General features: G+C 38.9%; 1 protein-coding gene across 1 annotated transcript in view; it reads right to left on the bottom strand.

Moving 5' to 3' along the window:
- The window catches only part of LOC311605916 (vomeronasal type-2 receptor 116-like), a gene marked incomplete at its 3' end in the record, with an annotated part of 64,908 nt that extends 40,309 nt beyond the window's left edge, over positions 1 to 24,599 (bottom strand). Inside the window, exons 1-2 of the mRNA XM_084796753.1 lie at positions 24,377 to 24,599; positions 6,572 to 6,712 (exon numbers count right to left, since the gene is read on the bottom strand). Of these exons, the coding sequence (XP_084652879.1) occupies positions 6,572 to 6,712; positions 24,377 to 24,582 (347 nt within the window). The 5' untranslated portion in view covers positions 24,583 to 24,599. The remainder of the gene's footprint in view (positions 1 to 6,571; positions 6,713 to 24,376) is intronic.
- Positions 24,600 to 25,333: the final 734 nt, after the last annotated feature.

The raw sequence follows: 25,333 nt of genomic DNA, 5'->3' as shown, positions 1-25,333 counted from the left end.
GGCATTACCTCAGGATAAAAGGTTGGAAAAAAATATTCCAAGCAAATGGTCACAAGAAGAAAGAAGGCGTAGCCATTTTAATATCGAACAAAATAGACTTTCAACCAACATTAATCAAAAGGGATGAGGATGGACACTTCATACTCATCAAAAGTAGAGTCAACCAAGATGACATCACAATTCTGAACATCTATGCTCCCAATACAAGGGCACCCACATTTGTAAAAGATCTGCTAAAAAGGCTTAAACCATACATCAATCCCCACACAATAATAGTGGGAGACTTCAACACCCCACTCTCACTGAAGGACAAGTCATTGAACAAGAAACTAAACCGAGAAATAACATCATTAACTAATGCCATGGGTCAAATGGATCTAACAGATATCTATAGAACCTTCCACCCAAACAAGAAAGAATATACCTTCTTCTCTGCACCCCATGGAACCTTCTCCAAAATTGATCACTTCATAGTTCACAAAGAAAGCCTCAACAGATACAAGAGGATTGAAATAATACCTTGTATCCTATCAGATCATCATGGGTTTAGGCTGCAATTCAACAACACCAGAAATAACAAAAAGCCTACGCATATGTGGAAACTAAACAACTCTCTGCTAAATGACACCTGGCTCAGGGAAGAAATAAAGAAAGAAAAAAAGGAGATCTGAAATTCAATGAAAATGAAGGAACAATGGACCCAAATTTGTGAGATACATTGAATGCAGTGCTAAGAGGAAAATTCATAGCACTAAGTGCCTTTAAAAAGAAATTGGAAGAATCGCACATAGACACCTTAACAACACAACTGGAAGCCCGAGAAAAAAAAAGAAGCAGAAACACCCTAAAGGAATAGAAGTCTGGAAATAATCAAACTCAGGGCTGAAACTAACAAATTAGAAACTAAGAAAACAGTCAAAAGAATCAACAAAACCAAGAGCTGGTTCTTTGAGAAAGTCAACAAGATACACAGACTATTAGCCAAACTAAGTAAAAGGCAGAGAGACAGTATTGAAATCAATAAAATCAGAAATGAAAAGGGAGACATAACAACAGACACTGAAGACATACAAAGAATCATAATATCCTACTTTTAAGGCATATCTGCCACAAAATTTGAAAATCTAAGGGAAATTGACAATTTTCTTGATCAATTTCACTTGCCAAAGTTGAGTGAAGAAGAGATAAACAAGCTAAATGGTCCCATTTCCCCTACAGAAATTGAAGTAATCATTGATAGTCTCCCAACCAAAAAAAGCCCAGGGCCAGATGGTTTCAGTGCAGAATTCTACCAGACCTTCAAGGGCGAGCTAATACCGATACTCTTCAAGCTACTCCAAAAGAAAGAAAGGGATGGAACATTACCAAATTCATTCTATGAGGCCATAGTCTCATTGATACCTAAACCTCACAAAGACTCAACAAAGAAAGAGAATTTCAGACCAATTTCTCTTATGAACATCGATGCAAAAATACTAAATAAAATACTTGCAAAACGAATGCAAGAGCACATCAAAGATATCATTCATCATAAACAAGTAGGCTTCATTCCAGGCATGCAGGGATGGTTTAATATATGGAAATCCATCAATGTAATCCACCACATAAACAAACTGAAAATAAAAAACCACATGATCATCTCTTTGGATGCAGAGAAAGCTTTTGATAAAATCCAATACCCATTCATGTTTAAAGTTTTAGAGAGATCGGGAATACAAGGCACTTTCCCCAACATAATAAAGGCTATATATAGGAAGCCAATAGCCAAAATCAAAGTAAATAGTGAGATACTCAAGGAAATTCCTCTAAAATTAGGAACAAGGCAAGGCTGCCCACTCTCTCCATATCTCTTCAATATAGTACTTGAAGTTCTAGCCAGAGCAATAAGACAACAAAAGGAGATCAAGTGTATGCAAATGGGAAAGGAGGAAGTCAAATTATCCCTATTTGCAGATGATATGATAGTCTACATAAGTGACCCTCAAAATTCCACCAGAGAACTCGTACAGCTGATAAACACCTTCAGCAAATTAGTTGCATAAAAAATTAACTCAAAAAAGTCTGTAGCCTTCCTATACACAAATGACAAGCTTGCAGAGGAAGAAATTAGGAAAACTACACCCTTCACATTATCCACAAGCAATATAGAGTACTTAGGAGTTACTCTAACTAAGCAAGTGAAGTTTGAAAAAAAATTCAAAGCTCTGAAGAAAAAGATTGAAGATGACATGAGAAGATGGAATGATCTTCCTTGCTCATGGATCGGGAGAATTAACATAATAAAAATGGCCATCCTACCAAAAGCAATCTACAGATTCAATGCAATCCCTATCAAAATACCTACACAATTTTTTAAAGACATTGAAAGTTCAATTCTGAACTTCATATGGAAAAACAAAAAACCAAGAATAGCTAAAACAACCTTGTACAATAAAAGGTGCTGTGGAGGAATCTCCATACCTGATTTCAAACTGTACTATAAAGCAATAGTAATTAAAACAGCATGATACTGGCACAGCAAAAGGCTGGTTGATCAGTGGAATTGAATTGAAGACCCAGATATGAATCCACACACATATGGTCACTTGATTTTCGACAAAGAAGCCAAATCCATTCGATGGAAAAGGGATAGCATCTTCAACAAATGGTGCTGGTCTAAATGGAGGTCTATGTGTAAAAAAATGCAACTGGACCCATATTTGTCACCTTGTACAAAACTCAAATCCAAGTGGATTAAAGACCTCAATATAAAACCAGAGACACTAAGTCACTTAGCAGAAAAAGTCGGGAAGAGCCTGGAACATATTGGCACTGGAGACAACTTCCTGAACAGAACACCAACAGCCCAGACATTAATGTCAACAATTAATAAATGGGACCTCATGAGGCTGAGAAGCTTCTGTAAGGCCGGAGACACTGTCAAGAGAACAAAGTGACAGCCTACAGACTGGGAAAAATCTTCACCAACCCTACATCTGACAAAGGTCTAATATCCAAAATATATAGAGAACTCAAGAAATTAAACACCACCAAACCAAACAACCCAATTGAGAACTGGGGCTTGGAACTAAACAGAGAATTCTCAACAGAGAAATATCAAATTGCTGAGAAACACTTCAAGAAATGCTCAACCTCCTTAATCATCAGGGAAATGCAAATCAAAACAACTCTGAGATTCCATCTTACACCCATCAGAATGGCTAAGATCAGTAACTCAACTGACACCACATGCTGGCGAGGATGTGGGGAGAGAGGAACACTCCTTCATTGCTGGTGGGAAGGAAAACAAGTACAACCACTTTGGAAATCTATCTGGTGCTATATCAGAAAAAATGGGAATAGGGCTTCCTCAAGACCCAGCTATTCCACTCCTTGGAATATACCCAGAAGATGCTCCAGCACACAACAAGAACATTTGCTCAACCATATTCATAGCAGCCTTATTCATAATAGCCAGAACATGGAAACAGCCTAAGTGTCCCTCAATAGAAGAATGGATAAAGAAACTGTGGTACATATACACTATGGAATACTATTCAGCTATTAAAAACAAGGAATTCTCGAAATTTGTGGATGAATGGATTGAGCTAGAAATGATCATAATGAGTGAGTTAACCCAGAAGCAGAAAGACTCAAATAGTATATACTCACTTATATCTGCATATTAGCCCAAGGGGCATGTCCCACGAAAGGGTTCACTTACCAGGAAACTGAGACAGAGGGGAGAACATTCTAGTGGGACTCTAGATGAGAGAAGCATGGGAGAATGGCAAAGTAGAAGGATCCAGAGGGTCCTAGAAGCCTACAAGTAGAACATTATGATAGGCAGATTTGGGCACAGGGGTCCCGCTCAAACTAAGGCACCAGCCAAGGACAATACAGGCGGTAAACCTTAAACCCCTACCCAGATCTAGATAATGGACAGAACACTCTCCACAGTAGAGTGGAGAGTGGGATATTACTTTTTCACATACTCTGGTACCTCACCTTTGACCATGTCCCCTGGAGGGAGAGGCCTGGTGGCACTCAGAGGAAGGATAGCAGGTTACTAAGAACAGACTTGATACCCTATGTGCATATACAGGGGGAGGTAATTCCCCTCAGGAACAGTCATAGGGGAGGGGAATAAGGGGAAAATGGGAGGGAGGGAAGAATGGGAGGATACAAGGGATGGGATAACCATTGAGATGTAACAAGAATAAATTAAAAAAGGAGAAAAAAAGTAAAAAAAAATAATGTTTATTTTGGTTTTGTATAGGTATATATATTTTTAGATATTCGGGATAAAAATGGGCTGCTTTCAGAAATCTTCATTTCTAACTTCATACTTCACACATTGGAAACTTAATTCGACCATTAAAGTGATAAAACATAATACTATATATATGACTACTATCGAAATGATCAAACAAATTCAACTTGAGACTGCACATGTAAAGAATTATGACAAATTTTCACACAAAATATTCATAGGACCTTTGGGATTTCTGATAGTCTCTGGAAACTGATAACATAGAGCATAAAAAGCAAGAGGAAACTGGGAAATGAGTACATGCTTGCAGTCCAAGTTTCTTAGAAAGGCTGAAGCAAGATGTATTGGGCCATCCTGGGAAACATGGTTCGGCTGTCTAATTTTTGTGTTAACATGACACAAGCTAGGGAAGAAGAAGTCTTAATCAAGAAAATATCTTCATGAAATAGTCCTGTAGGCAAATCTAGAGGACATTTTCTTGATTGATGACTGAGGGCAGAGCCCAGCTCAAGCTATGCAGTATCACCTCTTGGCAGGTGGTTGTTGGTTAGCACAGGAAAGCTAGCTGAGCAACCCATGGGGAGAAGACAATCAATAATTTACCATGGCCACCACATTAGTTTCAGCCATAACTTCCTAACAATGATGGACTATGATATGGAAGTATCAGCACTTTCCTTTCCACCAAATAAATACAAATTAACACCAAACATATGGAAATGTCAGTCATCTGCTTTACCCAGGAAAGAATGTATATCTGTCTTGAAGTTTACACTGCTACCAATAAATGCATATGATAATTAAATGTTCATTCAAATGTTAAAGATGGAAATGTTAAGTATGTTTATCATTATATAGTCCTTATATATTTTGATTATGTGCAGTCCCTTAAATTCTATATGATTTGTAAATGTTTGCTTAAATAAATAATGCAATAAAGTATAGGCTGTGTTGATAATTTTTAAGTGTCACTAATGAAAATTTTCATTATTCTGCCTATGAGAGGGAGTATGAAAGAGGAGACAACAGAAATGCAAAGCCTGATGGCCTAAGCTGAAAAATAATCATGTGAAGCAACCATCAGAATTAAAGTGCTTTATGGCTAACAGTTGTAAAATACATTCTGTAAAATCCGCATGAAAGGCAAATGAAAAGAAATGTAGGATGAGACTCAGAGACTAAGAAAAGCTCAGTACATTGAAAAATAAGGCCCAGGCACATTATATAGCAGCAAAGTTGATGAATTTCAATACTTTTTCTGTGCTTTCTATGCTCTGCAGACACCAATGTTAACTTCTGACACTTGGGTTATAAGAACCTCATAAAAAAATTGAGAATACCTCCTTTTCCATGAGGAGTATATTAGTTTTCCTAAAATTTCCTTAATATTATATGTTTACATTAATTAATATGAATATTTATTATGTCTCTGATATTAATCATGCCACAGATCTATAACTGAGCATATGCACAAGGGAAACAATGTAAAATAGTGGTGACATTGTGTCTCATAGCTAGCCTTTTTCCATACTTATTGTCAGTTCCAGAATGACATTAGGAACTGGGACAGATGGTTAAATCAATGTGTATGTATAGTCACAAACATGGATGTAATATTCTACATGTAATCATATATACTAGTTACACAGCTTTCTATGTATGAAAATTAACCCTATTGTTAAAGACCAAAATTAAGTAACCTCTTTATAAAGATCTTTAGGAGGGTGCTGGAGAGATGGCTCAGAGGTTAAGAGCATTGCCTGTTCTTCAGAAGGTCCTGAGTTCATTTCCCAGCAACCACATGGTGGCTCACAACCATCTATGAAAAGATCTGGTGCCCTCTTCTGGCCTGCAGGTGTACATGCAGGAAGAGTACTGTATGCACAATAAAATTTTTTAAAGGAAAAAAGGGAAAGGTCTTTAGGAATACATGCTGGTGGAGAATTCCGTGGCTCTTGACACTTGAAGAGACACTGTGGGGCAGCGTTTTCACACTGAACTCATACCAGTGGTGTGGATTGTGTTTTCGTGTCAGATCTCGAGACCATGTGCTATAGCAACTTTTAACACAAGTAGATCCATACAGCAGAAAAATGAAACTGGAATCTCTCACCTTAGAGCTTAGTGAATTGGAATATAATATAAGAAATGCCACACTACAATGAAATGCGCTTGAAAATATTAAAAATAATGATGAACAAAGGTGAAATGTTTCATGTTACTGAGGGAAGTACAGGGCAGGAAACATCAGAGTTTCTCTACACAGGCAGATTTATAATTCATGACATTCATGAGGCAATGAAGAAGCTAATGACTTACCTAAAGTCAATGACTATGTTATAAAAATCTTCCTCTATAGGCATCTGGGATGTGAAGAGAAGAAAAAAACAGTCTGTCCGTAAATCTCCATCATTGTCTTCTATGATCTTTATCCTCCAAAAGCAAATGGGTTCTGTCAAACTGCACAAGATGAGAGAAAAATTCAAAAGCAAGAAGGAAATAATAATAGCATGGAGTTTTCTCATGTCTTCCAAAATCTAAGGCTTAGCAGAGGTGAAAACAGTTCCTCATGAAGACAAACATCACACACAACTAGCTCTATGTATCTGTTATTACTGTTACTGACTGCAGGGGACATATTTATATCCCCTAGTTTCCTTCTGCCCGTTCTGTGCCATGCTCCCTGAATACATCTAGAAAATTATGGCCTTGGGATATGGATCTGAGATCTGAAATATTTTCATCAAAACAGGCCAGAAAACATGTTATGAAGGGCATGTTCTCTAGCCTCAGGAGCCATGACTTCATTCACATTCGTAGCATAAATGCCCCTGGGACAATAGTCTCTTGGGAAGCTTTGGTTCCCAGGCTGTGCCAATGAACACAACTGACAATCATTTCAGTGAATTTCCTATGAACTTTCATAAGATGAGAGGTGAGGTCATAAAGGGCCCATGCTACTGAGAGCAATTATTGAATTATGGGACAACATGTCCTCTGTTTTCCATGATGGGGGAATGGTATCCTTAAATATATCATCGAGTCTAAATCATATCTCCCTCAGTTGATGCTTATATGCTAATGTAGTCCTGTCACATGTGCAAAATTTCACAAAATTGCCTCTGTCAGCTGTCCACTGGAGGATTTATTATCATGCCAATACCAGAAAATTTATGAAATATAGTGGCTTAACACCAACCTAGTCCAATATCCATACAAATACAGGTATTCACAGTCAAACTCATTCTAAAACATGATCTCTCTTATTCATTCCCCATGTTTAATGTCTGGTAATGAAACATTACTTCATCCAGAACTGTAGTTTCCTCCATACGTACTCCCATTGCTGAGTAAAAGATAGGTATCATATCTAATTTCCTCATGCAGTCTTTTCTCTTAAGGCTTTACCTAGAGAAAGACCCTTTGTCTTTCTTTACAGACTCTCATCCCATCAATTTGATCACTTCCCCCTTCTTGGTGAGGCCTGGCAGCACACACAGGAAGGGGAATCAGGCTACCCAAATGAGACCTGATAGAGTGTGTTCATATATTGGGGGAAGACATCTCCTTCTGTCACAGGTCTAGAGAAGGGGAATAGGGTGGGAGAGTGAGAAGAGAAAGACACAAACAAGGAGATATCAATTTGGATGTAATCTGGAGAAATTATAAAAATTTAAAAATTAAAAATTAAAAAAGAAAGGACATTTGTTTGGTTAGAATATACAAAATACATTGCCTTATACGGAGTCTCTTAATGACTGTGCATTAGTTACTTTCATGCATCATTATTGATGGCAGAGGAAACATTCAGATAATATATTAAAAGAGTGAACTCTGATGTTATTCATGTATTCACAGGTTTTTCTTCTTCGTTCACTTAAGGGTAACATTTATGTGATTTCCATATCTTGACTATGCTAAATTATATGGGTGCATCTATAGGATGCTAAGTTACACATGATTGTTGCATCCTCAGGAGTGGTAGAGAAGGACTACTTATTTTGAATTATAATTATTGATTCAATCTGATACTCATTTCCATAGTAGACACTGTAGATAGATTCCATCCCCACTTGAGTAGAGGAGATTCTTTCGCACCAAGTAATTTTCTTAAAGGCTTATTTATTGACTGATTATTATGTATACAATGCTATACCTTTAGGAACACCTGAAGGCCAGAAGAAGGTATCATGTTACATTGTAGATGGCTGTGAGCCACCACATGGTTGCCAGGAATTGAACTCAGGACCTCTGGAAGAGCAATCAGTGCTCTTAACCACTGAGTCATCTCTCCAAGCCCTCCTCCTAAGCCTTAATCTACTTTGTTGGTATTATTTTCTGCATGTTTTCTTTCCTTGAGGTGTCAGTATGGAATTTCATGTGGATTTAAGTTGCGTTATGTCTGCCATCAGTTTGAAATTTTTGTAAACTATTTTAACTATGTATTTGTTATTTTTCTTATCTTCTGCTCAATACTTTTTAAGGCATTCTGATTGGGTGAATTGAGCATTTGTGTATGTGATACATTTCTTTTTTATGTGTTTTGGATGTTAATTCTTTGTGAAATGAAAGGGGAGCAGACATTTTTCCCATTTATGGAGGCTGTCTCTCCACCGTTGCCTTGCTGTGCACTTTCTGACTACAGCATCCCATTTCCCAACTTTGAAATGCTATTGTGAGCTGTTGACAGACATCCCAGATGGCACTGTCTGGACATGTTCACTGGAATGAGATTCATATAATATACTCAAGTTATTTCAAACCTGCAGATCAGACATTCAATTTGAATTTTTTCCATAAAATGATAGGTAACATCCCATGCTATTTTGGAATACAGTGATTTAACTTGTACTTTATTTGGCTTTTGCCTTGATGCTTAACTATTTGAGTCATATGGTGATTGAGAGTAACAAGAATGCAGAACTGAAACGCTAGTTTTGAAGAGAGGAAGGAAGACATAGCAATCAAGGATTTGACCAGGAAAGATGAATTATATAAATATTCCTGGCACCAGGAGATCATTCTTCAGTGAAAGGTCCTGAGACAGCAGGTTCTGGTGAACAGAGATAATGAGGTTAGGACTCGTGATCTCAAAATGTCTTGCACACTCTAGTTCTTACCCAAGAAAGCTTATTATGAAGTGCATCATCTTACATATTTTGTTTATTTATTTACTTTATATCTCAACCAGAATTTCCATTACCTTGTCTTTTCCCAGTCTCTCCATCTCAGTTCCCCCTCTCCCCCCTACTCTATCCTCAGAGACAGGGAGGCCTCCAATGCATACAAATGACCCCTGGCATATTAAGTTGAAGTAGGCTAGGTTCATCTTCTATTGAGGCTAGAAGAGGCAGCTCCCTAGGGGGGAAGTGTCCCAAGGGCAGATGACGGAATCAGAGACAAATCCTCTTCAGCTTTTAGAAGTCTCACAGGAAGACCAAGCTTCCAAACTGTAACATGTGCAGAGGGCCTAGGTTCATTCCATGAAGGCCCTGTGTGTGTCAGTTCAGCCTATATGAGCACCTATGGGCTGGAATTGGTTGATTCTGTTTTTTTTCTTGTGGTGTCCTTCATCTTTCTGGCTACTACAATTCTTCCTCCCCTTATTGGTTGGATTCTCAAAGCTTCATCTAGTGTTTAGCTGTGGGTCTTTGTATCTGTTTCCATCAGTTATTGAGTGAAGCCTTTCTAATGATAATTGGACTAGTTTCCAGTCTGTGACTATAGCAGGATATCATTAGAAATTATTTCACTGACTTTCTTTGGCCATTCATGTTTGGATATATAGTGTTCTCTGGACAATCCAAGCACTGACTCCAGGCCCTCTCACTAGTATAAGGAGTTAGTTCACTCTCACAGCATGGGTCTCAAGCTGGGCCAGTCATTAATTTGCCATTTACAATTCTGTGCCACCTTTACACCAGCACATTTTGTAGGCATGAAAAATTGTAGGTCAAAGCTTTTATGGTTGGGTTGGTGTCTGAACCCCTCCATTGGAAGTCTTTCCTGGTTAAAGGAAATAACAGGTTCATGCTCAGACTATATCAGTTCTAGGACTGTTAGCTAGGGTGACACCATAAATTACTGGGAGTTTCCATTGCTGTAGGATTCTAGCTTGTCATAGAGATGCTGCCCAAATCCTGATTCCAGCTGTCTTTCCCAGATAAAGTTCCATTAGTCCTTCCCCCCAAAATTCCCTCCTGTTTCCATCCCCAACTCCATCTTCATATACAATCAGTCCCCTGCTCCCTACTTCCCACTCTCTGTCCACTTATGATGTATATTCTATTTCCTGTGTCAGTAAGATTCAAGTGTCCCTGTTTTGAGCCCTGCTTGTTACTTAGCATCTTTACGTCTTTGGATTTAGTATGATTATCCTATCCTTTACAGCTAATATCCACTTATAAGTGAGGATACACTATGATTGTGATTCTGTGCCTCGGATACCTCACTTAGGCTGAATTCTCTAGTTCCATCCATATGCCTGCAAATTTCTCGATGTCATCTTAATAGCTGAGTAATACTCTATTCTGGAAATGTACCACATTTTTATTTATCCATTCTTTGATTGAGGGACATCTAAGTTGTTTCCAGTTTCTGGCCATTACAAATAGGGCTGCTAAGAATGTGGTTAAGCATAAATTAGGAATATGGCTAGGAATTGTATATCTAAGTCTTTCAGTAGACCTATTACCAATTTTCTGAGAGACAACCAAATTGACTTCAAAAGTGGTTCTATAAGTTTGCACTCCTGCCAGCAGTGGAGTAGTGTTCAACTTGTTCCTCATCCTTGCAAGGATGAGCTGTCATTTGAGTTTTTGATCTTAGCCTACCTAATAGGTATAAGATGGAATCTCAAAGTCAATTTTATTTGAATTTCCCTGATGGCTAAGAATGTTGAAATTATCTTTAAGTACTTCTTGGCCATTAGAAATTCCTCTGGTGAAAATTCTTTGTTTACATATGTACTTCTTTTTTAATCTAGTAATTTGGTTTATTGACATCTAGTGTCTTGAGTTCTTTAGAAATTTTGGATATCAGCTCTCTGTTTGATGTGAGGCTCATGGTGATCTTTTTCTATTCTGTTGGATGCCAGTTTGTCTTTTTGACATTGTCCTTTGCTGTATGGAAGCTTTTCAATTCCATGAAGTCTCATGCATTAATTAATGATCTTAGTGCCTGAGCTATTGGTGTTCTGTTCAGAAAGTTGTTCCATGTGTCATCACATTCAATGCTGTTTCACACTTTTTTGTTCTATCAGGCTTTGTCGATATGGTTTTATCTTGAGGTCTTTGATCTACTTGAACTTGGATATTCTGCAGAGTGATAGATCTGAATCTAGTTTTATTCTTCTACATGTAGCTATCTAATTAGACAAGCAACCACATATGTAAAAAAATTAATCAAGCTTGAACCACACATTGATGCCCTTCCATTAATGGTGGAAGACATCAACAACCCACTCTTGACAAAGAATAGAGCGATGAAACAGAAGTTATAACAAGAAATAATGGATCTAACAGATTTCAAGAATCAAATGGTCCTAGCAGATATCTACAGAATATTTCTCCCAAACATGAAAGATCATACCAGTACCTTTTTCTCAATACCCCATGCAACCTTCTCCAAAATTGACCATCTAATGGATCACAAAGCAAATATCAACAGATACAAGAAGAGTGAAATAATACCTTGTATCCTATCAGAACAACATGGACTAAAGCTGGACCTCAACAACAACAGAATTTTTTTAAAGACTACAAACACATGGAAAATACTCAGTGTTAACTGGATCAGGAGAAAAAATAAAGGTAGAAATTAGATACTCCCTAAAATTCAAGGAAAATGAAGGCACAACATGCCCAAACTTATAGGACACAATGAAAGCAATACTAAGAGGAAAGTTCACAGCACAATGTGTTCTCATAAAAAGATTAGAAACATCTCATACAAGCAACTTAATGGCACACTAGTAAGTCTGAGGAAAAAAGAAGACATGCCCAAGAGCAGTAGATGAATGGAAATGATCTAAGTCAAGGATAAAATCAATAAATTAGAAACAAAGAAAAAATTCAAAGAAAAAACAAAACCAAGAGCTGGTTCATTTAGGAAATGAGCAAGATAAACAAACCCTTAGCCAAACTAACTGAAAGCCAGAGAGACACTATCCAAATCAACAAAATCAGAAGTGGTAAGGGAAACCTATCAACAGACAATTAAGAATCCAAAGAACCATTAAGTGTTACTTCAAAAGTCTATATACTACAAAATTTGAAAATCTAAATGAAATGGACAATTTTCTTGATAGATTCCACATACCAAAGTTGAATCAAGATCATGAAAACAAATTAAATAGTTCTATATCTTCTGTAGAAACGGAAACTCATCAAATGTCTCCCCACCAAAAAAGTCCCAGATCTAGATGGTTTCAGTCCAGCATTCTACCAGACCTTCACAGAAGAGATAATGCCAATGTTCTTCAAACTATTCCACAAAATACAAATGGAGGAAACATTACCAAATGCATTCTATGAGGGGATAATCACCGTGATACCTATACCACACAAAGACCCAACAAGAGAATTTCAGACCAATTTCTCTTATAAACATTGACACAAAAAAATACTAAGCTAAATACTCACATACTAATTCCAAGAACACATCAAAGATATCATTCATCAGGACCAAGTAGGCTTCATATCAGCAATACATGGATGGTTCCATATATGGAAATGCATGAATGTAATCGACCATGTAAGCAAATTGCAAAAAAAAAAAAAAATTCATGATCATCTCGTATATGCTGCAAAGACATTTGACAAACCCAACATTATTCATGTATAAAGTCTTAGAGAGATCAGGTATACAAAGCACATACCTAAACATGATAAAGGTTGTATACAGTAAGCTGATCAAAAATATCAAATTAAATGGAGAGAAATCCAACACAATTCCACTGAAATCAAAGATTAGACAAGGCTGCCCTCTCTCACCATATCTCTTCCATTTAATATTTGGAAGTTCCAGCTAGAGCAATAAGAAAACAAAGATCAAGTAGATCCACATTTGTAAAAAAGAATGCAAAGGATCACTATGCACAAATGATATGATAGTATACATAAATGACCCTCAAACTTCTATCACGCACATAGAAACCTTTGTCATTTAATAAACTTTTTCTCTCCAGATGCCTCCTCTGCCCTGGACCTTAGGGTTTTTTCCTGTTTCAACTCCCCGGTTCTGACACTCACCAAGCTCCTTCTTATTCCCTGCACTTGCTCTTCAGACTTGTTTGTTTATTGATTGATTGATTTTGAAGTGCTGGGGATAGAATGCAGGGCTTTGTGAGTGCCAGGTAGGCACCCAGTCTCTGATGCACATCCTTAGCCTTGTGCACACCGGCTGGTTCTGGGGACTGAGCCCTCAGTAAAGGCTGCTCAGTAAGAAGACTTGAAAATAACGGGATCCAAGATGGCGGTGAGCAGTGTGGCCCGTGTTTGGAACCTCCAGTGAACAATTCAGGAAATTGCACAGATTTCTGAGCCAGGAACACCAAGGTCCCCACATCCTGGCACAAGGAGTGCTCCACGGTTCGGAGGGACCAAGGTGCAGAGGAACTGCTTGCCCCTGCACACGGGTGGAGCGTGGACTTTCTCGGATTGGAGCAGCAGCGGCACAGGCAGCAGCAGCAGTGGCGGCACCGGCGGCACCAGCATCAGCAGCGGCAGTGGCTGAGGTTTGCAGCTCTGAGCCTTCCAGTGGAGGCAATTAATGTGATAGACAGTGGGAGTTGCTGTGGGAGAGGGGACTCTGCACAGGATTTGGGTCGTGTGGTGCCTGGTGACCCAAACTGGACTCGGTGGACAGTTCAACCCCAGAGTCCCGGATTCAGCTCAGTGTGTAGTGCCTTGGAGACGTTGGCTCAGCACAGCAAGCAATTCTGCCCTAGGCACTAGCTCAACTCAACCACAGCTCCCCTGCTGTGACACAGGCTGGGCAGAGCACTCAGTTCCACTCTAGGCACCAGCTCAGTGCTGTTGCAGTTCTCCTGCTGTGACACAGGCTGGACAGAGTGCTCAGTTCCACTGGAGGTGCCACCTCAGTGCAGCTGCAGTTCTCTGGCTGTGAGACACGCTGGGTGGAGTGCTCAGTTCCACCCTAGTCACCAGCTCAGCACAACCGCAGTTCTCCTGCTGTGATGCAGGCTGGGCGGAGTGCTCAGTTCCACTCTAGGCACCAGCTCAATGCAGTCCTAGTTCTCCTGCTGTGATGCAGGCTCGGCTGAGTGCTCAGCTCCACCAGAGGCACTAGCTCACCTCAACAGCAGTTCTGCCCAAGACACTAGCTCAGCTCAGTGGACAGTTCTGGTGGCTGACACAGGCTGAGGTCAGCACGCAGATTCAGCCCAGAGGCCCTAGCTGGACTTGCCAGGCAGATTGGGCTCAGAGACTCTAGTTGAGCTGTGCGCACAGACTCAGCGGCCCCAAGACTCTGGCTGGACTATCCACGCAGTATAGGCCTGGAGTCCCAGGCTGAATTCAGCCTGCAATATGAGTCCAGAGTCCCTGGCTGAGCTCGGTGCACAATTCTGCCCCGGAGACTCGGGTGGAGCTCAGCATGCACTTTGGGGCCTGAGTCCCTAACTGTGCTTGGCAGACAGATTGGGCCCAGAGATTCTAGGGGAGCTTTTGGCACAGTCCCAGTTCTAAGACTCTGGCTGAACACAGTGTGCAGTTTGAATCCAGAATTCCTGGCTGAGCTTGGTGGTCGGTTCGGGCCCTGAGTCAATAACTGACCACAGCACACACTTTCGGCCAAAAGCCCCTAGCTGAGCTTGGTGCGCAGTTCCAGCTCAAAAATTCTGGCTGGACCCTGTGTGAATTTTGAGAAGAGAATCCCTAGCTGAGCTCGGCAGACAGTTCAGGCACTGGGAATCTAGTTGAACTCGGCACATGGTTTGAGCCCAGTGTCCCTGGCTGGACTTGGCAGGGAACCCAGAAGACTGTGGATACCTTGGACTGACACAGTGCTCAATCAGAGACTCAGAACGATTGCAGGACCCACAGGACAGGGGAGCTGAGGATCACTGGCTGTTATAGTCCAAAACGACAGGGCTAACCTCCTGCCATCCACACCAATGAAATATCAGAGCTTCCAGCCTATGGAAATCGTGAGAAAACAAGTGAATCAGACTCCCTTCATCCAACTCTGAAAGCTACCCAACAAAAACAAAGATGCCAAGATGTCTAAAAGACAGCATAAAAGCATACGCAAAAAACTGCAAAACAACATGGCATCTCCAGTTTCCAGCTATCCCAAAGAAAACAACCCAGACAACTCAAATAAAACGGAAATATAAGAAACTGACCTCAAATCCTTAGTAATGAGGATATCAATGGAGGAAACAAATAAAATTTGTGATCATATGCAGGAGGACACAGCCAAACAGGTGAGAGACATAAAAGAAGCACATAGAGTGGAACTGGGAAAAAAAATATCAGGAAAACGCAAACAACCAGATGAAAGAAATAAATGAAACAGTTCAAGATCTGAAGACCTATAAAGAGGCAATGGAAGAAACTCAGGAATATACAAACAATCAGATGAAAGAAATCAAAAAATCAATTCAAGATCTGAAGACGAAAATGGATTCAATGATAAACACACAGACAGAAGAAAAACGAGAACGTGAGACCTCAGAGAAGAAGGTGAGGGACACAGAGGTGAGCTTTTCTAACAGAATCCAAGAGATGGAAGAACGAATCTCAAGTCTAGAAGATACAATCACAGATCTTGAAGCAACCATTAAAGAAAATGCCAAATCTGGAAAACTCCTGACACAAAACATCCAAGAAATTAAGGACACCATGAAAAGAAGAAATTTGAGGATAATAGGCATTGAAGAAAGAGAAGATATCAGTCTCCAAGGCCCAGAAATTATTCTTAACAAAATCATAGAATAAAATTTCCCCAATCTAAAGAAAGAGATGCCTATAAACATACAAGAGGCATACAGAACACCAAATAGAATGGACCAGAAAAGGAAAACTGCCAATCACATAATAATCAAAACACAAAACATACAGAACAAAGAAAAAATATTAAAAGCTGCAAGGGAAAGCGGCCAAATGACATTTAATGGCAAACCTATCAGAATTACACCCGACTTCTCAACAGAGACCATCAAAGCCAGAAGGGCCTGGACAGAGATCCTGCAAACCCTAAGAGACCACAGATGCCAGGCCAGACTACTTTACCCAGCAAAACTATCGATAAACATTGATGGAGAAAACAAAATATTCCATGACAAAAACAAATTCAAACAGTACCTATCCACAAATACAACTTTACAGAATGTACTAGAAGGAAAACTCCATCCCAAAGGGTCAAGCTACAACCAAAACTACTCAGGAAATAGATAACTATACCATGGCAAAAACACAACTACACAAACGCTCAACTAGAAACTGCATCAAAATTAAGACTCTTAACAGTCACAGATCATTAATATCTCTCAACATCAAGGGTCTCAATTCTCCAATAAAAAGACACAGACTAACTGAATGGGTGCATAAACAGGATCCAACATTCTTCTGCATTCAAGAAACACATCTCACCCATAACGATAGGCATTACCTCAGGGTAAAAGGTTGGGAAAAAATATTCCAAGCAAATGGTCACAAGAAGCAAGCAGGAATAGCCATAATAACATCAAACAAACTACACTTTCGACCAAAATTAATGAAAAGGGATGCTGAAGGACACTTCATACTCATCAGAGGTAAAATCAACTACAATGACATCACAATTCTGAACAGCTATGCTCCCAATACAGGGGCACCCACATTTGTAAAAGATCTCCTAAAAAGGCTTGAACCACACATAGATCCCCACACAATAATAGTGGGAGACTTCAACACCCCACTCTCACTGAAGGATAAGTCAATGAAACAGAAACTAAACCAAGAAATAACATCATTAACTAATGCCATGTGTCAAATGGATCTAACAGATATCTATAGAACCTTTCACCCAAACAAGAAAGAATATACTTTCTTCTCTGTACCCCATGGAACCTTCCCCAAAGTTGATCACATCAGAGGTCACAAAGCAAGCCTCAACAGATACAAGAGGATTGAAATAATACCTTGTATCCTATCAGATCACCATGTTCTTAGGCTGCAATTCAACAACAACAGAAATAACAAAAAGCCTATACGTACGTGGAAACTAAACAATTCTCTGCTAAATAACACCTGGGTCAGGGAAGAAATAAAGAAAGAAATCAAGGAGTTTCTGAAATTCAATGAAAATGAAGGAACAACATACCCAAATTTGTGGGATACATTGAAAGCAGTGCTAAGAGGAAAATTCATAGCACTAAGTGCCTTTAAAAAGAAATTGGAAGCATCGCACATAAGCACCTTAACGACCCAACTGGAAGCCCGAGAAAAAAAAGAAGCAGAAACACCCAAAAGGAGTAGACATCTGGAAATAATCAAACTCAGGGGTGAAATTAACAAATTAGAAACTAAAAAAACAGTCCAAAGAATCAACAAAACCAAGAGCTGGTTCTTTGAGAAAGTCAACAAGATAGACAGACCTTTAGCCAAACTAACTAAAAGGCAGAGAGACAGTATTGAAATCAACAAAATCAGGAATGAAAAGGGAGACATAACAACAGACACTGAAGACATACAAAGAATCATAAGATCCTACTTTGAAGGCATATATGCCACAAAATTTGAAAATCTAAGGGAAATGGACGATTTTCTTGATCAATTTCACTTGCCAAAGTTGAATGAAGAACAGATAAACAAGCTAAATAGTCCCATTTCCCCTACAGAAATTGAAGTAATCATTGATAGTCTCCCAACCAAAAAAAGCCCAGGGCCAGATGGCTTCAGTGCTGAATTCTACCAGACCTTCAAGGGCGAGTTAATACCGATACTCTTCAAACTACTCCAAAAGATAGAAAGGGATGGAACATTACCAAACTCATTCTATGAGGCCATAGTCTCATTGATACCTAAACCTCACAAAGACTCAACAATGAAAGAGAATTTCAGACCAATTTCTCTGATGAACATCGATGCAAAAATACTAAATAAAATACTTGCAAAACGAATACAAGAGCACATCAGAGATATCATTCATCATGACCAAGTAGGCTTCATTCCAGGCATGCAGGGATGGTTTAATATACGGAAATCCATCAATGTAATCCACCACATAAACAAACTGAAAACAAAAAACCACATGATCATCTCTTTGGATGCAGAGAAAGCATTTGATAAAATCCAACACCCATTCATGTTTAAAGTTTTAGAGAGATCGGGAATACAAGGCACTTTCCTCAACATAATAAAGGCTATATATAGGAAGCCAATAGCCAAAATCAAAGTAAATGGTGAGATACTCAAGGAAATTCCTCTAAAATCAGGAACAAGGCAAGGCTGCCCACTCTCTCCATATCTCTTCAATATAGTACTCGAAGTTCTAGCCAGAGCAATAAGACAACATAAGGAGATCAAGGGTATTCAAATGGGAAAGGAGGAAGTCAAATTATCCCTATTTGCAGATGATATGATAGTCTACATAAGTGACCCTCAAAATTCCACCAGAGAACTCCTACAGCTGATAAACACCTTCAGCAAATTGGCTGGATACAAAATTAACTCAAAAAAGTCTGTAGCCTTCCTATACACAAATGACAAGCTTGCAGAGGAAGAAATTAGGAAAACTACACCCTTCTCATTAGCCACGAGTAATATAAAGTACTTAGGAGTTACTCTTACTAAACAAGTGAAGGACCTGTTTGAAAAAAATTTCAAATCCCTAAAGAAAGAGATTGAAGATGACATGAGAAGATGGAAGGATCTACCTTGCTCATGGATAGGGAGAATTAACATAATAAAAATGGCCATCCTACCAAAAGCAATCTACAGATTCAATGCAATCCCTATCAAAATACCTACACAATTTTTTAAAGACATTGAAAGTTCAATTCTGAACTTCATATGGAAAAACAAAAAACCCAGAATAGCTAAAACAATCCTGTACAATAAAAGGTTCTCTGGAGGAATCTCCATACCTGATCTCAAATTGTACTATAAAGCAATAGTAATTAAAACTGCATGGTACTGGCACAGCAACAGGCTGGTTGATCAGTGGAATCGAATCGAAGACCCAGATATGAATCCACACACATATGGTCATTTGATTTTTGACAAAGAAGCCAAATCCATTCGATGGAAAAGGGATAGCATCTTCAACAAATGGTGCTGGTCTAACTGGATGTCTATGTGTAAAAAAATGCACCTGGACCCCTATCTGTCACCTTGTACAAAACTCAAATCCAAGTGGATTAAAGACCTCAACATAAAACCAGAGACACTAAATCACTTAGAAGAAAAAGTGGGGAAGAGCCTGGAACATATTGGCACAGGAGACAACTTCCTGAACAGAACACCAACAGCCCAGGCATTAATGTCAACAATTAATAAATGGGACCTCATGAGGCTGAAAAGCTTCTGTAAGGCAGATGACACCGTAAAGAGTACAAAGCGACAGTCTACAGACTGGGAAAAGATCTTCACTAACCCCACATCTGACAAAGGTCTAATATCCAAAATATATAAAGAACTCAAGAAATTAAATACCACCAAACCAAATAACCCAATCGAGAAATGGGGCATGGAACTAAACAGAGAATTCTCAACAGAGGAATATCAAATGGCTGAGAAACACTTAAAGAAATGCTCAACCTCCTTAATCATCAGGGAAATGCAAATCAAAACAACGCTGAGATTCCATCTTACACCCATCAGAATGGCTAAGATCAAAAATTCAAGCGACACCACATGCTGGCGAGGATGTGGGGAGAGAGGAACACTCCTTCATTGCTGGTGGGAATGCAAACTAGTACAACCACTTTGGAAATCTATCTGGTGCTATCTCAGAAAAATGGGAATAGGGCTTCCTCAGGACCCAGCTATTCCACTCCTTGGAATATACCCAGAAGATGCTCCAGCACACACCAAGAAAATTTGCTCAACCATGTTCATAGCAGCCCTATTCATAATAGCCAGAACATGGAAACAGCCTAAGTGTCCCTCAGTAGAAGAATGGATAAAGAAACTGTGGTACATATACACTATGGAATACTATTCAGCTATTAAAAACAAGGAATTCCCAAAATTTGTGGATAAATGGATTGAGCTAGAAATGATCATAATGAGTGAGTTAACTCAGAAGCAGAAAGACTCAAATGGTATATACTCACTTATATCTGCATATTAGCCCAACGGGCATGTCCCACGAAAGCCTTCACTTACCAGGAAACAGAGACAGAGGAGAGGACATTCTAGTGGGACTCTAGATGTGAGATTCATGAGAGAAAGGCAAAGTAGAAGGACCCAGAGGGTCCTAGGAGCCTACAAGTAGAACATTATGATAGGCAGATTTGGGCACAGGGGTCCCACTCAAACTAGGCACCAGACAAAGACAATACAGGCGGTAAACCTTAAACCCCTACCCAGATCTAGACAATGGACAGAACACTCTCTACAGTAAAGTGGAGAGTGGGATATTACGTTCTCACACACTCTGGTGCCACACCTCTGACCATGTGCCCTGGATGGGGAGACCTGATGGCACTCAGAGGAAGGACAGCAGGTTACCAAGAAGAGACTTGATACCCTATGATCATATAGAGGGGGAGGTAATCCCCCTCAGGAACTGTCATAAGGGAGGGGAATAAGGGGAAAATGGGAGGGAGGGAAGAATGGGAGGATACAAGGGACGGGATAACCATTGAGATGTAACAAGAATAAATTAATAATAAAAAAAAATGGAAAAAAAATATAAATATTTTTGCTATAAAAAAAAAAAAAAGAAAATGAAGGAACAACATACCCAAATTTGTGGGATACATTGAAAGCAGTGCTAAGAGGAAAATTCATAGCACTAAGTGCCTTTAAAAAGAAATTGGAAGCATCGCACATAAGCACCTTAACGACCCAACTGGAAGCCCGAGAAAAAAAAGAAGCAGAAACACCCAAAAGGAGTAGACATCTGGAAATAATCAAACTCAGGAGTGAAATTAACAAATTAGAAACTAAGAAAACAGTCCAAAGAATCAACAAAAACAAGAAATGGTTCTTTGAGAAAATCAACAAGATAGACAGTCCATTAGCCAAACTAACTAAAAGGCAGAGAGACAATATTGAAATCAACAAAATCAGAAATGGAAAGGGAGACATAACAACAGACACTGAAGAAATACAAAGAATCATAAGATCCTACTTTGAAGGCATATATGCCACAAAACTTGAAAATCTAAGGGAAATGGATGATTTTCTTGATCAATTTCACTTGCCAAAGTTGAGTGAAGAACAGATAAACAAGCTAAATGGTCCCATTTCCCCTACAGAAATTGAAACAGTCATTGATAGTCTCCCAACCAAAAAAAGCCCAGGGCCAGATGGTTTCAGTGCAGAATTCTACCAGACCTTCAAGGGCAAGCTAATACCAATACTCTTCAAGCTACTCCAAAAGTTAGAAAGGGATGAAACCTTACCAAATTCATTCTATGACGCCATAGTGTCATTGATACCTAAACCTCACAAAGACTCAACAAAGAAAGAGAATTTCAGATCAATTTCTCTTATGATCATCGATGCAAAAATACTAAATAAAATACTTGCAAAATAAATACAAGAACACATCAAAGATATCATTCATCATGACCAAGTAGGCTTCATTCCAGGCATGCAGGGATGGTTTGATATATGGAAATAGACCAATGTAATCCACCATATAAACAAACTGAAAATAAAAAACCACATGATCATCTCTTTAGATGCAGAGAAAGCATTTGATAAAATCCAACACCCATTCATGTTTAAAGTTTTAGAGAGATCGGGGATACCAGAGACTTTCCTCAACATAATAAAGGCTATATACAGCAAGCCAATAGCCAAAATCAAAGTAAATAGTGAGATACTCAAGGAAATTCCTCTAAACTCGGGAACAAGGCAAGGCTGCCATCTCTCTCCATATTTTTTCAATATAGTACTCGAAGTTCTAGCCAGAGCAATAAGACAACAAAAGGAGATCAAGGGTATCCAAATAAGAAAAGAGGAAGTCAAATTATTCCTATTTGCAGATGATATGATAGTCTACATAAGTGACCCTCAAAATTCCACCATAGAACTCCTACAGCTGATAAACAAGTTCAGCAAATTGGCTGGATGCAAAATTAACTCAAAAAAGTCTGTAGCCTTCCTATACACAAATGACAAGCTTGCAGAGGAAGAAATTAGGAAAGCCACACCCTTCACATTAGCCACAAGCAATATAAAATACTTAAGAGTTACTCTAAATAAGCAAGTGAAGGACTTGTTTGAAAAAAATTTCAAAACTCTGAAGAAAGAGATTGAAGATGACATGAGAACATGGAATGATCTTCCTTGCTCGTGGATCGGGAGAATTAACATAGTAAAAATGGCCATCCTACCAAAAGCAATCTACAGATTCAATGCAATCCCTATCAAAATACCTACACAATTTTTAAAAGACATTGAAAGTTCAATTCTGAACTTCATATGGAAAAACAAAAAACCCAGGATAGCTAAAACAATCTTGTACAATAAAAGGTGTTGTGGAGGAATCTCCATACCTGATCTCAAACTGTACTACAAAGCAATAGTAATTAAAACAGCATGGTACTGGCACAGCAACAGGGTGGTGGATCAGTCTAATCGAATCAAAGAGCCTGATATGAATCCACACACATATGGTCGCTTGATTTTCGACAAAGAAGCCAAATCCATTCGATGGAAAAAGAATAGCATCTACAACAAATGGTGCTGGTCTAACTGGATATCTATGTGTAAAAAATGCAACTGGACCCATATTTGTCACCTTGCACAAAATTCAAATCCAAGTGGATTAAAGACCTCAACCTAAAACCACAGACATTAACCCAGTTAGAGGAAAAAGTGGGGAAGAGCCTGGAACATATTGGCACAGGAGACAACTTCCTGAACAGAACACCAACAGCCCAGACCTTAAGGTCAACAATTAATAAATGGAACCTCATGAGGCTGAGAAGCTTCGGTAAGGCAGGAGACACTGTCAAGAGAACAAAGCGACAGCCTACAGAATGGGAATAGATCTTCACCAACCCTGCTTCTGACAAAGGTCTAATATCCAAAATATATAAAGAACTCAAGAAATTAAACATCACCAAACCAAATAACCCAATCGAGAAATGGGGCTTGGAATTAAACAGAGAATTCTCAACAGAGAAATATCAAATAGCTGAGAAACACTTTTGATGAGTATTACATTAGCTCTCCTAAAATTTCCTTAATGTTACATGTTCTCACTAATTAATATGAATATTTATGATGTCTCTCACATTAATCATGCTGTAAATCAGTAACTGAGCATATGCACAATGGAAACAAAGTAAATTTGTGGTGACATTGAATCTTACAGCTGATGTTTTCCATACTTAGTGTCAGTTCCAGAATGACATTAGGAATTGCTATAGGTTTTAAATCAATGAATATGTATATTCACAAGTATGTATGTAATATTCCACATGTAATCATGTATATCAATCACACACCTTTCTATGTATGAAAAATATCCCTATTGTAAAAGACCTAAAACTAAGTAACCTCATTATAAAGACCTTTAGGAATGCATGCTAATGGAAGAATTCTTGGCCCTTGATACTGAAAGAGACACAGTGGTGCAGCCTCTTCTCACTGAATTCATGCCAGGGGTGTAGATTGTGTTTTCATGTCAGATCATGAGACCCTGGGCAATAACAACTTTGAACATAAGGTGATCCATGAGGCAGAAAAGAGAAAGCTGGACCTCTCAGCTTACAGCTTAATGAATTGGAGTATAATATAGGAAAACCACACTACAATGAAATGCGCTTGAAAATATTAAAAATAATGATGAATAAAGGAAAATTTTTCTATAGTTCTCCTAATGTTATGGAAGGAAGTACAGGACAGAAACCCTCAGAGTTTCTCTACAAAGTTGCAGATAATTCATGACATTCATGAAAGAATGAAGAAGTTAATGACTTCAATGACTTACTTAAAATCAAGGATAGTGTTATAAAAATCTTCCTCCATAGGTTCCTGAGATGTGAAAATCATAAAATTACAGTCCGTCCGTAAATCTCCATCATCATCTTCACTGTGCTTTATTCTCCAAAAGCAGGTGGGTTCTGTCAAACTGCACAAGATGAGAGAGCATTTCAGAAGCAAGAAGGAAATAATGAAAGCATACAGCTTCCTCATGTCTTCCAAAATCTAAGACTTAGCAGAGGTGAAAACAGCTTCTCATGCAGACAAACATCACATACACATAGCTCTATGTATCTCTGTTATTACTGTTACAGACTGCAGGGGGCATATTTATATTCCCTAGTTTCCTTCTGCCCACTCTGTGCCATGCTCCCTGGATACATCTGGAAAACCTTGTCCTCGGGATCTGGATCAGAGATCTGAGATGTTTTCACCGAAATAGGTCAGAAAACATGTTATGAAGGGCATGTTCTCCAGCCTCAGGTGCTAGAATTTCATTCACATTCAAGGCATAATTAACCCTGGGTCAATATTCCCTTGGGCAGCTGTGGTTCCCAGGCTTTGTCAGCAGCCACATGTGTGACCAAAATTGACAATCATTTCAGAAGATCTGATATGAGCTTTCATAAAATGAGAGGTGAGGTCATAAAGGGACCATGCTATTGAGAGGTATTATTGAATTATGGGACAACATGTCTTGTTTTCCACGATAGGGAATGGTATTCTTAAAAATAGTAACCAGCCTGAATCATATCTCCCTCACTGTGATGTATATTTGCTATTGTATTCTAGTCACATGTGCAAAATAGCACAAAAGTACCTCTGAACTTTCCACTGGAAAACTTATTAGCATGCCAAATGCCAGAATATTTACGAAATATAGTGACAACACAAGCTGAGTCCAATATCCATACAAATATAGATCTTCACAGTCAAACTGAGTTCTAAAACATGATCTCTCTTA

The sequence above is a fragment of the Acomys minous genome (assembly GCF_964271855.1).
Source record: "Acomys minous genome assembly, chromosome: 9".
Lineage (NCBI taxonomy): Eukaryota > Metazoa > Chordata > Mammalia > Rodentia > Muridae > Acomys > Acomys minous.
The sequence above is the reverse complement of the archived record's forward strand: the minus strand, read 5'-3'. Positions and strand labels throughout refer to the sequence as shown.